Genomic DNA, 15,846 nt, shown 5'->3' on the forward strand with positions numbered 1-15,846 from the left:
GGTTCTGTTCGCATCCTGTCCCATCTTTTCCTGGAGCTGAGGTTTGAATCCCTCCCTTGGTGACGGTGCACAGTGAAAAGCTCTTATAATCATTCTAATCATCTAATAACTCCGAGGTTTTGCTCCCTGCTCCTCACCCTCACCAGAATATGGTGGTATCATGAGGACTGGAGCCGTGGTCCTGATGCATGGAGCTCGTTTCCTCCGACCCTCTTATCATCGTTATTGTGGAGCTGATCCGCCGCTCTGCTTCTCCTGTAATGAAGTACTTCTTCTTCTTCTTCTTCTTGCTCTCGTATCGCTGACGATAAAGGAGACGTATAAGTGCACCTAAGTGCCCGCGAGTGCAGCTGAGTGACCGCAGGCCGGCGTGCAGAGTGGACACCGTGTTCTTCTCCTCACATGTCTGAGGAACGTTAATTATTCATCAATGCTTCAGTGTTCCAAAATTAATCGTAGTTCATTTACAATAGACCGCATTTACATATCCAGCGTGTATCAGTACAGTGTGGGCATTGAGAAGCGCACTACTGGACCCATTAGTCCAGCCAACCATCACAAAACCAGGGAAACCTGGTAGATGATGGGAAACCCCTGGTAGATGTTGAAAACCCCTGAGAGCAGGTAGGAAACCCCTGGTAGATAGTAAGAAACCTCAGGTAGATGGTTGGAAGCCATTGATAGATGGTCAGACACCCCTGGTAGATGGAGGTAAACCCCTGGTAGATGGTGAGAAACTCCTTGTAGATGGTCAGAAACCCCTGGTAGATGGGCAGAAACTCCTGGTAGATGGTGAGAAACTTCTTGTAGATGGTCAGAAACCCCTGGTAGATGGAGGTAAACCCCTGGTAGATAGTGAGAAACTCCTTGTAGATGGTCAGAAACCCCTGGTAGATGGGCAGAAACTCCTGGTAGATGGGCAGAAACTCCTGTTAGATGGTGAGAAACCTTTGTTAGATGGTCGGAAACCCTGGTAGATGGTGGGAAACTCCGTAGATGGTCAGAAACTCCTGGTAGATGGAGGTAAACCCCTGGTAGATGGTGAGAAACTCCTTGTAGATGGTCAGAAACCCCTGGTAGATGGGCAGAAACTCCTGGTAGATGGTGAGAAACTTCTTGTAGATGGTCAGAAACCCCTGGTAGATGGAGGTAAACCCCTGGTAGATAGTGAGAAACTCCTGGTAGATGGGCAGAAACTCCTGGTAGGTGGTCAGAAACCCCTGTTAGATGGTCGGAAACCCTGGTAGATGGTGGGAAACTCCGTAGATGGTCAGAAACTCCTGGTAGATGGTGGGAAACCTCTGGTAGATGGTAGATAATGTTTTAAAGAGGACGTCTTCTCCCTCGTCGGTTATGGTGCAGGTTTCTGAACGATGACTAGCACTTGTCACTGGTTCCTTCTTCACTTGACCATGTTTCTCTTTCTCCTGCAGGTTCCTTTCTATGAGTCCACCATGGACCAGGTGTTCTGGCAGCTGCTGGTCCTGGTTATGGCCGTGGAAGCAGTTCATGCTTGTCCCAAATACTGCCTGTGCCAGAACCTGTCGGAGTCCCTGGGGACGCTGTGTCCCTCCAAGGGCCTTCTGTTCGTGCCGCCGGACATCGACCGGCACACGGTGGAGCTCCGCCTGGGCGGCAACTTCATCCTGCGGATCACGCAGCAGGACTTCGCCAACATGACGGAGCTGGTGGACCTGACCCTGTCGCGCAACAGCATCAGCTCCATCCAGCCGTTCTCCTTCGCTGACCTGGAGACCCTGCGCTCGCTGCACATGGACAACAACCGGCTGGCCGAGCTCGGACCCGACGACCTGCACGGCCTCGTCAACCTCCAGTACCTGATTCTGAACAACAACCAGCTGAACCGCATCTCCGAACGTGCCTTCCGCGACCTGGCGCCGGCCATCGAGGACCTGGACCTGTCCTACAACAACCTGCAGACGGTGCCCTGGGACTCCGTGCGCCAGATGATCAACCTGCACCAGCTCACCTTGGACCATAACTTGCTGGAATACATTCCGGAAGGAACCTTCGTAGATCTGGAGAGACTCGCCCGCCTGGACCTGACGTCCAACCGTCTCCGGAAGCTGCCGCCGGACCCGGTGTTCGCCCGGGCGCAGGACTCGGCGCACGACACGTTGCAGGTGTCGACGCCCTTCGCGCCGCAGCTGTCGCTGAACATCGGCGGTAATCCGTTGCACTGTAACTGCGAGATGCTCTGGTTTCGGCGGCTGGATCGCCAAAACGACTTGGAAACCTGCGCCTCCCCTCCGGCGCTGAAGGGGCGCTACTTCTGGGGCATCAGGAAGAGCGAGTTCACCTGCGAGCAGCCGCTGATTACCCAGCACACACACCGCCTGCTGGTTCTGGAGGGGCAGACGGCCAGCTTGAAGTGTGAGGCTGTCGGAGATCCGACCCCCATGGTCCACTGGGTCGCCCCTGATGACCGTCTGCTGGGCAACTCCTCCCGGGTCGTAGTGTACGCCAACGGCACCCTCGTGATCACCATCACCACCTCCAAAGACTTCGGGACCTTCACGTGTATCGCCGCGAACGTGGCCGGCGAATCCACGGCTTCCGTGGAGCTGTCGATCGTCCAGCTGCCCCACATGGGCAACGGAACCGGACAGCCCAGGTCTCGCCTCTCGGACATCACGGGAAGCTCGAGAGCCACGCCCAAGGGCCCGGCGGAAAAGGAGAAGGCGGTCTCGGTTTCCGAGGTGACCGCAGACTCCGCTCTCGTTAGGTGGTCCGTCAGCAAGGCGGCGCCCAAGGTGAAGATGTTCCAGCTGCAGTACAACTGCTCCAACGATGAAGTGCTCGTCTACAGGTAAGAGTTAGCTTCACGTCGCGGTCTTACTAGCCTTTTGTTAGCGTTTGTGTTTGTTAGCTCAGTCCAGTAGATGTCACTGCAGCGCCGGTGTGGATAACTGCAGGACCAACTGGAAAACCAACTACACCAGTATAACCTCTTCTTGTAAGGCTAGAAGAACATCCAAACCAGCCTGAAGCACCTGAGACCAGGAAACCATTGTAGCTTTCTTAAAGCTACATTATATGGCCAAAAGTATTTGGACGCCTGACCATGAGCTTGCTGGACGTCCAGTTTTTTGTATGGCTTAGCATTAATGTTAAAGTTCCGGTTTATCCCAGAGATGTTGAGTAAGGCTGAGGTCAGGGCTCTGTGCAGGACGCTGGAGTTCCTTGGTTTGCTTGAGGGCACAGTGAATTGAAGCCTGCATGGAAGGGTCGGGATCTGAACCCACAATCTTCTGACTGATAGCCAAAAGCTCTTTATACCAGGCTACAGGGCGGCCGAGTTGGCCTACCAGGTAATGGGGGTGTGGTGGAGAGGGTGAGGTGATGGTATTTGTGGACGTAAACATCAGAGCGTGAGAGTAAACGAGCCGCGTTAACCTATTAACATTCAAGCTCTCATTATTAAATGCCTCAATTATCTGAGCTAATGCAGCGCTAATCAGTCTAAGTTTAGTGCTGCCACCACGTCTGGAGCTTAATGCTAACACACACACACACACACACACACACACACAGGTACAAGCATTAAGGCACTTATTACAGTCCAAAATCTCAGACTGTCGGGCGTCTACATACAGACGTACCAGGCTAGGCCTGAGAGAGGCAGTTGTGATGGACGAGAACCCACGATGAACTAGCGTCCTGTAGGGGGAGTTACTGCGTAGTGCCTAATAATAATAATAATAATAATAATAATGTCAATAATAATAATAATAATGTCAATAATAATAATAATAATGTCAATAATAATAATAATAATAATAATGTCAATAATAATAATAATAATGTCAATAATAATAATAATAATGTCAATAATAATAATAATAATAATAATGTCAATAATAATAATAATAATGTCAATAATAATAATAATAATGTCAATAATAATAATAATAATAATAATGTCAATAATAATAATAATAATGTCAATAATAATAATAATAATAATAATAATGTCAATAATAATAATAATAATAATAATAATAATAATGTCAATAATAATAATAATAATAATAATAATAATAATGTCAATAATAATAATAATAATGTCAATAATAATAATAATAATAATAATAATAATGTCAATAATAATAATAATAATAATAATAATAATGTCAATAATAACTAGAGAGTGCATTTCCGGAGAAAATGCGAGTGTGATTGCCGTGTGCCGGTCGGCGGGCGTGCGCAGGTCGGGGGCGCGCATGCGTTTAGAAGTGGTGCGGTGCGTGGGGTGTGAATACTTTCTCCCAGACAGGCCACTGTATCTGTGCACAAGCTGTGGTGTGAGCACAAGTTCACTCTGGGTGTGTTTGAAAAGCCAAACCTGTAAAAAAATGCATTTCTGCACGTTTGTACTGCTTACAAATCAGTACTCATTCATTTACATGTGATTATCACTGCAGGGGCCATGGTATTGCGCAATCTATGATCGGCTGTGTGTCATTTACAGCTTTCAGGCATAGTGCACTCAGACTTCGGTCCCTCTTTTAGCATTTAGCAATTCCCATTGATTTTAATGCATCCGTTAGCCTTGAAGCTAACGGATATAAATATCTTTTTTTCTGTTGCAACGCGAATGATATGACGCTCCCTGCTAAGTGTAACTGCAGTATAATTTCATTCTGTGCAGCGTTTTCATCTTAAAAATCACTAATACCTTAGTTACAGACCAAAATAAGTCAGCTTTTTTGGCGGCCGCCATTTTCTATTCTCAGAACGGGCTGAAGATGCCGCCTACGTCATCACGTTGACGTTCTGTGGAAAGCCAAAGGTGTCAAGATTTTTGTCCAAAAATTCGGGCAAAAACGGGCATAAATGCCACACGGATGGGCGTATCCGGATGATTTTTTGGATTTGGGCGCTAATTAATGACCCGGTAAATCAAGGGTTGGAACGGCGTTGATAGCTCGAAATTTTTTTCAAAATGAATGGGAGTCAATGGGGCAAAACGGGCACCTTAAAACGGGCACTGTGCCCACAGTGTTGGTTCGATCCAAAAGCTGTATACAAGCAGTCCATTCCCGTATGGGCCGGACGATTTGGCACTGGAACGGGGTCGATATCTCGAAAATTGCGGACGAAGAAAGGGAGACAAAAAACGGGCGGAATGGCAATAATATATTGAAAACGAAAATAACAACTAGAGAGTGCATTTCCGGAGAAAATGCGAGTGTGATTGCCGTGTGCCGGTCGGCAAGCGTGCGCAGGTTGGGGGTGCGCATGCGTTTAGAAGTGGTGCGGTGCGTGGGGTGTGAATACTTTCTCCCAGACAGGCCACTGTATCTGTGCACAAGCTGTGGTGTGAGCACAAGTTCACTCTGGGTGTGTTTGAAAAGCCAAACCTGTAAAAAAAATGCATTTCTGCACGTTTGTACTGCTTACAAATCAGTACTCATTCATTTACATGTGATTATCACTGCAGGGGCCATGGTATTGCGCAATCTATGATCGGCTGTGTCTCATTTACCGCTTTCAGGCATAGTGCACTCAGACTTCGGTCCCTCTTTTAGCATTTAGCAATTCCCATTGATTTCAATGCATCCGTTAGCCTTGAAGCTAACGGATAGAAATATCTTTTTTTCTGTTGCAACGCGATCGATTTGACGCTCACTGCTAAGTGTAACTGCACTATAATTTCATTCTGTGCAGCATTTTTACTTTAAAAATCACTAATACTTTAGTTACAGACCAAAATAAGTTCGTTTTCAAATCGGCAGCCATGTTGCTTTTTCGGAACAGTCCGAGGTGGTTGCCTACGTCATCACGTTGACGTGTTATGGAAGGCCAAAGGTGTAAAAATTTTTCTCTCAAAATTCGGGCAAAAACGGGCATAAATGCCACACAAATGGGCGTATCCAGATGATTTTTTGGATTTGGGCGCTAATTAATGACCCGGTCCATCAAGAGTTGGAACGGCATTTATAGCTCGAAATTTTTTTCAAAATGAATGGGAGTCAATGGGGCAAAACGGGCACCTTAAAACGGGCACTGTGCCCACAGTGTTGGTTCGATCCAAAAGCTGTATACAAGCAGTCCATTCCCGTATGGGCCGGACGATTTGGCACTGGAACGGGGTCGATATCTCGAAAATTGCGGACGAAGAAAGGGAGACAAAAAACGGGCGGAATGGCAATAATATATTGAAAACGAAAATAACAATAACAATAGTGTGCTTGCATTCTGCAATCACACTAATAATAATAATATGACTTTCGGATAACAATAGTGTGCTTGCCTACAGCAATCACACTAATAATAATAATAATAATAATAATGTCAATAATAATAATAACTAGAGAGTGCATTTCCGGAGAAAATGCGAGTGTGATTGCCGTGTGCCGGTCGGGTGGGCGCGCGCAACCCGATGCTTTATCCAACTCGGGGTGTCATCAGTGGGCTTTACGATTTAGAGTTGGAACGGCGTCGATATCTCGAAATATCAAAAAATGAATGGAAGTGAATGGGGACAAAAACCGGGCGTGGCAGGTGGGTGTGGGTTCGAATCCCCAGGCTGTATCTGAGTCGGGGTTACATCAGGGGGCTTTACGATTTAGAATTGGAACGGCGTTGATATCTCGAACTTTCAAAAAATGAATGGAAGTGAATGGGGACAAAAACCGGGCGTGGCAGGTGGGTGTGGGTTCGAATCCCCATGCTGTACCCAAGTCGGGGTTACATCAGGAGGCTTTACAATATAGAGTTGGAACGGCGTTGATATCTCAAACTTTCAAAAAATGAATGGAAGTGAATGGAGCCGAAAAACGGGCGTGGCAGGTGGGTGTGGGTTCGAATCCCCATGCTGTACCTGAGTCGGGGTTACATCAGTGGGCTTTACGATTTAGAGTTGGAACGGCGTTGATATCTCGAACTTTCAAAAAATGAATGGAAGTGAATGGGGACAAAAACCGGGCGTGGCAGGTGGGCATGGGTTCGAATCCCCATGCTGTACCTGAGTCGGGGTTACATCAGTGGGCTTTACAATTTAGAGCTGGAACGGCGTTGATATCTCAAATTAAAAAAAAATGAATGGAAGTGAATGGGGCTGAAAACCGGGCGTGGCAGGTGGGCATGGGTTCGAATCCCCATGCTGTACCTGAGTCGGGGTTACATCAGTGGGCTTTACAATTTAGAGCTGGAACGGCGTTGATATCTCAAACTTTCAAAAAATGAATGGAAGTGAATGGAGCCGAAAACCGGGCGTGGCAGGTGGGTTTGGGTTCGAATCCCCATGCTGTATCTGAGTCGGGGTTACATCAGGGGGCTTTACAATTTATAGTTGGAACGGCGTTGATATCTCGAACTTTCAAAAAATGAATGGAAGTGAATGGGGACAAAAACCGGGCGTGGCAGGTGGGTGTGGGTTCGAATCCCCATGCTGTATCTGAGTCGGGGTTACATCAGGGGGCTTTACAATTTAGAGTTGGAACGGCGTTGATATCTCGAACTTTCAAAAAATGAATGGAAGTGAATGGAGCCGAAAAACGGGCGTGGCAGGTGGGTGTGGGTTCGAATCCCCATGCTGTATGTGAGTGGGGTTACATCAGTGGGAAGTGAGCGTATCTAAATGCTGTATAGAAGAGCTGCAGTGTGTGTGTTTGGGGGGGTGAAGACTCACACAGGCGACTCTGTCTAAATCCTAGCTCTCGATTTGAGCCGAAGGAATGGAAGTCAATGGGACTCATTGGTTACATAAAGGTTGTAGAAATAACCATTCAATTCAAATCACCAGATGCATAGTGCACTCAGACTTCGGTCCCTCTTTTAGCATTTAGCAATTCCCATTGATTTCAATGCATCCGTTAGCCTTGAAGCTAACGGATAGAAATATCTTTTTTTCTGTTGCAACGCGATCGATTTGACGCTCACTGCTAAGTGTAACTGCACTATAATTTCATTCTGTGCAGCGTTTTTACTTTAAAAATCACTAATACTTTAGTTACAGACCAAAATAAGTTCGTTTTCAAATCGGCAGCCATGTTGCTTTTTCGGAACAGTCCGAGGTGGTTGCCTACGTCATCACGTTGACGTGTTATGGAAGGCCAAAGGTGTAAAAACTTTTCTCTCAAAATTCGGGCAAAAACGGGCATAAATGCCACACAAATGGGCGTATCCAGATGATTTTTTGGATTTGGGCGCTAATTAATGACCCGGTCCATCAAGAGTTGGAACGGCATTTATAGCTCGAAATTTTTTTCAAAAAGAATGGGAGTCAATGGGGCAAAACGGGCACCTTAAAACGGGCACTGTGCCCACAGTGTTGGTTCGATCCAAAAGCTGTATACAAGCAGTCCATTCCCGTATGGGCCGGACGATTTGGCACTGGAACGGGGTAGATATCTCGAAAATTGCGGACGAAGAAAGGGAGACAAAAAACGGGCGGAATGGCAATAATATATTGAAAACGAAAATAACAATAACAATAGTGTGCTTGCATTCTGCAATCACACTAATAATAATAATAATAATGTCAATAATAATAATAATAATGTCAATAATAATAATAATAATAATGTCAATAATAATAATAATGTCAATAATAATAATAATAATAATGTCAATAATAACTAGAGAGTGCATTTCCGGAGAAAATGCGAGTGTGATTGCCGTGTGCCGGTCGGGCGGGCGTGCGTATCCCAATGCTTTATCCAACTCGGGGTGTCATCAGTGGGCTTTACGATTTAGAGTTGAAACGGCGTCGATATCTCGATCTTTCAAAAAATGAATAGAAGTGAGTGGAGTCGAAAAACGGGCGTGGCAGGTGGGCGTGAGTTCGAATCCCCATGCTGTACCCAAGTCAGGGTTACATCAGTAGGCTTTACGATATAGAGTTGGAACGGCGTTGATATCTCGAACTTTCAATAAATGAATTGAAGTGAATAGAGCCGAAAAACGGGCGTGGCAGGTGGGCGTGGGTTCGAATCCCCATGCTGTACCTGAGTCGGGGTTACATCAGTGGGCTTTACGATTTAGAGTTGGAACGGCGTCGATATCTCAAACTTTCAAAAAATGAATGGAAGTGAATGGAACAAAAAAACAGGCGTGGCAGGTGGGTGTGGGTTCGAGTCCCCATGCTTTATCTGAGTCGGGGTTACATCAGTGGGCTTTACAATTTAGAGTTGGAACGGCGTTGATATCTCAAACTTTCAAAAAATGAATGGAAGTGAATAGGACCAAAAAACGGGTGTGGCAGGTGGGTGTGGGTTCGAATCCCCATGCTGTACCTTAGTCGGGGTTACATCAGTGGGCTTTATGATTTAGAGTTGGAACGGCGTTGATATCTCAAACTTTCAAAAAATGAATGGAAGTCAATGAGGCTGAAAAACGGGCGTGGCAGTTGGGCGTGTGTTCGAATCCCCATGCTGTACCCATTTTGGGGTTACATTAGTGGGCTTTATGATTTAGAGTTGGAACAATGTTGATATCTCAAACTTTCAAAAAATGAATGGAAGTGAATGGGGCAGAAAACCGGGCGTGGCAGGTGGGCGTGAGTTCGAATCCCCATGCTGTACCTGAGTCGGGGTTACATCAGTGGGCTTTACAATTTAGAGTTGGAACGGCGTCGATATCTCGAACTTTCAAAAAATGAATGGAAGTGAATTGAGCTCAAAAATGGGCGTGGCAGGTGGGTGTGGGTTCGAATCCCCATGCTGTATCTGAGTCGGGGTTACATCAGTGGGCTTTACGATATAGAGTTGGAACGGTGTTGATATCTCGAACTTTCAAAAAATGAATGGAAGTGAATGGGACCAAAAACCGGGCGTGGCAGGTGGGTGTGGGTTCGAATCCCCATGCTGTACCCAAGTCGGGGTTACATCAGGGGGCTTTACAATTTAGAGTTGGAACAGTGTTGATATCTCAAACTTTCAAAAAATGAATGGAAGTGAATGGAGCCGGAAAACGGGCGTGGCAGGTGGGCGTGGGTTCGAATCCCCAAAACTGTATCTGAGTCGGGGTTACATCAGGGGGCTTTACGATTTAGAGTTGGAACGGTGTTGATATCTCAAACTTTCAAAAAATGAATGGAAGTGAATGGAGCCGGAAAACGGGCGTGGCAGGTGGGTGTGGGTTCGAATCCCCAAAACTGTATCTGAGTCGGGGTTACATCAGGGGGCTTTACGATTTAGAGTTGGAACGGTGTTGATATCTCAAACTTTCAAAAAATGAATGGAAGTGAATGGGACTCTTACAGGTTAAATAAACGTTATAGAAATAACCATTCAACAACCATTCAAAGAAAACGAATGGAAGTCAATGGGACCAAAAATCGGTACAAAAGCGGGCGTGGCGGGTGAACGGACGGGCGGATCAAAAAACTTTTTTTCAATAAGTGATGCCAATAACGGGCCGGACGATCTAGAGTTGGAACGGCATCGATATCTCAAAATTTTTTTGAAAATGAATGGAAGTCTATGGGAAAAAAATCGCTACAAAAGAGGGCGTGGCGGGCGAACGGGCAGGCGGATCCGAAAGCTGTATACAAGCCCGCGTCGCACCAACAGGCCGGACGATTTGGCGTTGGAACAGTGTCGATATCTCGAAAACTGCGGGGCGAGATAGCCGGCGACGAAAGTGGTGGAATAATAAAAAGAAAAAAAATAATAATAATATGACTAACGGATAACAATAGTGTGCTTGCCCATAGGCAATCACACTAATAATAATAATAATAATAATAATAATAATGATAATAATAACAATAATAGTAACAATAATAATAATGTTACAGAGTGCGTGTGCTGGCCTGCCTGCAGTTCCGATCTGTCACCTGTAAAAATGTTTGATGATCAGGAAAATAACAGGTATAATAATAAATAAAATAAATAACATGCAACCAACTTTGCAGCAACAGTTTAAGGAAGGCCCCTTCCTTTCCCCTTCCAGCTTGACTCAAGCTCTATAAAGACATGAAGGCACCCTGAGGTCAGTCCCACTCTGGGATGAACCGGAACACCGACTGAGGCTTTTACCCCTCTGCTACCACACAGCAGCAGGTTTACTTCATGGCCGGGGGCAGTGGAACACGGTGTGGACAGGTCGAACCAAATCAATTCATCACTCACCGTGCAGCGTTCACCACACAGTCTGATTTTACTGCTGCGCTCTGACTGACAGGACACACACACACACACACACACACACACTCACACACACACACACACACTCACACACACACACACACACACTCACACACTCACACACACACACACACACACTCACACACACACACACACACACTCACACACACACTCACACACTCACACTCACACACACACACACACACTCACACACTCACACTCACACACACACTCACCACTCAACATGGTTTATTGAACGGTGTCACAGTGTGTTACTGCAGAATAACACACACCCGTACTGACTGTCACGCAACGACCACACACAGGGACGAATAAACCTAACGGCATGCATGTACATTCATTCATCATGCTGCAGTAATAATAATAATAATAATAATAACAGTAATAATAATAATAACAGTAATAATAATAATAACAGTAATAATAATAATAATAATAACAGTAATAATAATAATAATAATAACAGTAATAATAATAATAACAGTAATAATAATAATAACAGTAATAATAATAATAACAGTAATAATAATAATAATAATAACAGTAGTAATAATAATAACAGTATTATTAAATAATAATAATAAAAATAATATTAATAATAATAATAATAATGATAATAATAATAATAACAGTAATAATAATATTGATAATAATAATAATATTGATAATAATAATAATAAAACGAATAATAATAATGTAATAATAATAATAATGGTAATTTATAATAATAATAATAATAATAATAATAATAATGATAATAGTAATAATATTATATAATTATACTTTGTAGACACAGTGCGTGTGCTTGATTGGCCTGCCTGCAGTTCAGATCTGTCTTCTATTCAAATGATTGACAACCAGGAAAATATCAGGTGTCATAAAACAGTTTAATGATATGCTTCTGACTTTGCAGCAACAGTTTAGGGAAGGTTCTTTCCTGTTCCTGTGCACAAAGTGAGCTCAATAAAGACATGAAGAAGCTCCAGTGTCCTGCACAGAGCCCTGACCTCAGCCCCACTCAACAGCTCTGGGATGAACCGGAACACAAGGGGCACAAATTCCCACACACAGACGTGCTGTAGTTTAAAGTCTCGTGAGAAGTTTCTCAGTAAAGCAGCTGTTGTTATAAGTGATCACATTGAGGGTCACTCTGTTTTAATAACGTTTGTTTTTGAACCTGGATGTCCAGCAAGCTCACCATCAGGCGTCCGAATACTTTTGGCCGTATAGTGTATATTAAATAAGAGATAAACTACAGGGGTTGAATATTTTTCTGCACTCATGGTAATCATGGACACGATCTGATGATCCGACTGTGTGGGTTTGTTTATTAAACTTTGCCCGGTGTGCCAGTTCGGCGGAAGTAATTTGCTCTGGTTGAGCCGTGGTTACAAAATGAATTATTACGCGAAGATGCTCTGGTGCCCATCCACCCTGCCCCGCCCTGCCCGCGCCACCCCGCCCCATCTCGCCCAGTTCCCTCGGCAGTGCTCATCTCTTTTTAATGTGCACGTCCATTAGTGTTATTGTGAAGTGCTGTTCCCGCTGTTCCTGAGATCCACCCAGAGAATGCAGACTGGACAAACGGGAACATCTGTCTGTCCTACCCAGAATGCTCTGGGTTCAATTCCCCAGCGGGTGACCAGGGTCTGGTTGGGTTTTCGTCTTGAGCTCTGGTTTCCTCGCATAACTCCAAAGATCAATTGGAACTACTGGAAATCCCCCAAAGTGTGTGTGTGTGTGCGAATGTGTGTGTGTGAGTGTGTGTGTGTGTGTGTGTGAATGTGTGTGTGTGTGCTGTGATGGACTGGCGACCTGTCCGGGGTGTCTCCTGCCTTGCGACAATAAATCAGACCCACCACGACCCTGACCAGGATAAACCATCAGCAAAACAGACAATGAATGAAGGAATTAATGAATCAATTGAGTCAATGAATCACTGACTCAGTGAATGAATGAACGCTTTTCCAGAGTGTTCGGTGCCCTGAAATAGACTGGTGCTGTGCCCAGGGTGTTCCTGCTTAGCACTTAGTGTTACCAGTGGTGCCAGACCCACCACGACCCTGACCAGGATAAAATAGACAATAAATGAAGAAATCAATTATTCAATGAATCACTGAATCAGTGAATGAATGAACGGTTTCCCAGAGTTTTCGTTGCGCTGAAGTGGACTGGCGCTGTGCCCAGGGTGTTCCTGCCAAGCACTTAGTGTTACCAGTGGTGCCAGACCCACCACGACCCTGATCAGGATGATGCAGTTTTAGGTATGTGCCAGCTGTTTCTGTAACAGAAGCTTTTATCCGGGTTCCGAACCCCCCTCCCTGTGATTGATGCTGTGCCACCTCTAAGAGAGTGAGACCTTCTTCCTCCCCCCTCCAAAATTACATTCCCGAGCCCGGGGCGCTCCTCGTACCTTCATCTTCTCCCATCATAAACCGGCGCTTATTTTCCATCCCGGTTGGCGCGGTGCGTTCCCGCCGGGTGCCACTTCGTCAGGATCCTGAATTAAAGAGAATTAACGTCTGGTTGAAATCCCTCCCTGGTGGGCGCGGGAGGTCTCGCGCCAGCCGGAGACGTGAGGCGCTCGGAGTGTAAATGACCAGAAGCGCCGGAACGTCGGACCGTCCTCGCATCCGTGATCGTGCTGGTGGACGCGTGCCAGGGCGGAGGAGACGCGCTCGTTTATCACAGCTGGTAAAGTGGAAATGAAGAGGGCCGTGTACCCGTCTGGAGTGGCATCCGGCGGGGTTGGAGGGCTGATTTAATACTCAGAGTGACGGGCGGATGAAGGGAAAGGTGTTCAGGTCAGGTGTGTGTAGGTAGAATGTGTTCAGGTTAGATGTGTTCAGGATGGGTATGTTGAAGTTGTGTGTGTTAAAGTTAATTGTGTTTAGGTCGAGTGTGTTTAGGACGGCCGTGTTCGGGTAGGATGTGTTTAGGTTGGATGTGTTCAGTATGGTCATGTAGAGGGGGTGTGTTTTCAGGTAAGGTGTGTTTAGATAGGATGTTTTTAGGACGGCCGTGTTCAGGTTGGATGTGTTCAGGTTGAATGTGTTCAGGATGGTTGTTTAAGTTGTGTGTGTTAGGGTTGGGCATGTTCTGAACGGGCGTGTCCTGAATGGGCATGTTCAGGTAGGACGTGTTCAGGTAGGACGTGTTCAGGTAAGGTGTGTTTAAATAGAGCATGTTCAGGACAGGTGTGTTCTGAACGGGCGTGTTCAGGTAGGATGTGTTCAGGATGGTTATGTTTAAGTTGTGTGTGTTAGGATTGGGCATGTTCTGAACGGGCGTGTTCAGGTTGGGCATGTTCAGGTAGGACGCGTTCAGGTAGGATGTGTTGAATCCCTGCAGACCGTGCTAAAACCCTCTCTCTGTGTGTTGCAGGATGATCCCTCCCTCCAGTAAAGCCTTCCTGGTGAACAACTTGGTCTCTGGAAGCCGCTATGATTTGTGCGTCCTGGCGGCCTGGGACGACTCGTCCACCACGCTGACGGCCACCAGCATCGTGGGCTGCACCCAGTTCTTCACCCAGGACGAGTACCCACAATGCCATTCTCTGCACGGGCAGTTGCTAGGTGGCACCATGATCCTGGTGGTGGGGGGCATCATAGTCGCCACGTTGCTCGTCTTCATCGTCATCCTCATGGTGCGCTACAAGGCTGGAGAGGGCGGGGCCGTCCCTGGACCTGGACACGGCGACTCTCTGGAGCTTCCTGTCAGCAAGCTTAGTGACGTCGGCGACGCCTACTCACAGAGCAACGACGGGCGTCTGGGGCAGAACGGAGGCGTCCTCGCGTCCCCGTCGAACTCCAAACCCAACCCTAAATCTGACAATCCCAAGGTCACCCTGCGGGACGAGCTGGTGGACTTTAAGTGCGGCTCTCTGCAGAGCAGCTCCAGCTCCGTGTCCTCGTCCTCCGGTTCCTCGGTGGGTTCCGTCGGCGGTCTGCGCTCCTGCAGCCCCAACAGCGCTCTGGCCAGCATCTGGAGGTCGGCGCCTCTTAAACCGAGACCAAATCTGGACCATCTCCTGGGTGCCATCACGTCTTTGGAGCTTAAAAGCCAAACGGTCTCCGGCTCCTCGTATCCGTCCTCGCTGCCCCCGAGTGACCGGGAGCCTCTGTTAGGCAGGACCTCAGGCTCCAGGTTTAGACGGAGCCACTCGTTCGACGCCGGTGACTTTGCCGCGTCGATCAGCAGCGTCTGGACCAGACGGAGCCTCTCCATCAACGGCATGCTCCTCAAGGACGACGCTACGAGCAGCAAGGGAACTCTGGAGGGTTCAGAATGGGTGGTGGAGAGCACCGTGTAGGTTCATGAAGCTTCTGTTTATCTTAACGATGCAGCGGTGGTGTCCAACTGATCCCCATCAAGGTTTGTACGTAGTAAATACGCTGGTGTGGGTGTGTCAGGGTATCTCGGTGTGACTCTCGTGGTCCAGACTGCCACGCTAACCGTCTCCGCTGCTTATACGTGTCATGAATTTGAAAGCTTTTATATTTTTATCTCGTCTCGCCTCTCTCTCAGAGGAAGAGTCGCTCTACGTTCATACCTCGTCTGGTTCCGCTCCCTCGGGTCTCCAAGGGTTCGTCTGCAGAAGCAGAACTTCAGCAGCTCCACTGAGGTGGTTTTTATTAGAACCTTCCAGTTTGGAGTATCTGCCGTGTCAAGTCATGAACTCTACGGCCAAGAGTGTCCAGACACCCGA

At 46.7% G+C, this 15,846-nt stretch overlaps 1 protein-coding gene across 1 annotated transcript; it reads left to right on the forward strand.

Moving 5' to 3' along the window:
- Positions 1-1,454: 1,454 nt before the first annotated feature.
- lrfn2b (leucine rich repeat and fibronectin type III domain containing 2b) lies at positions 1,455-15,486 on the forward strand. The gene is made up of 2 exons (XM_063002568.1): positions 1,455-2,830; positions 14,523-15,486. The coding sequence occupies exons 1-2, from the start codon at positions 1,455-1,457 to the stop codon at positions 15,448-15,450; spliced, it is 2,304 nt and encodes a 767-aa protein (XP_062858638.1). The 3' UTR covers positions 15,451-15,486.
- The last annotated feature ends 360 nt before the right edge of the window (positions 15,487-15,846 follow it).

The sequence above is a fragment of the Trichomycterus rosablanca genome, chromosome 9, assembly GCF_030014385.1.
Source record: "Trichomycterus rosablanca isolate fTriRos1 chromosome 9, fTriRos1.hap1, whole genome shotgun sequence".
Taxonomy (NCBI): Eukaryota; Metazoa; Chordata; class Actinopteri; order Siluriformes; family Trichomycteridae; genus Trichomycterus; species Trichomycterus rosablanca.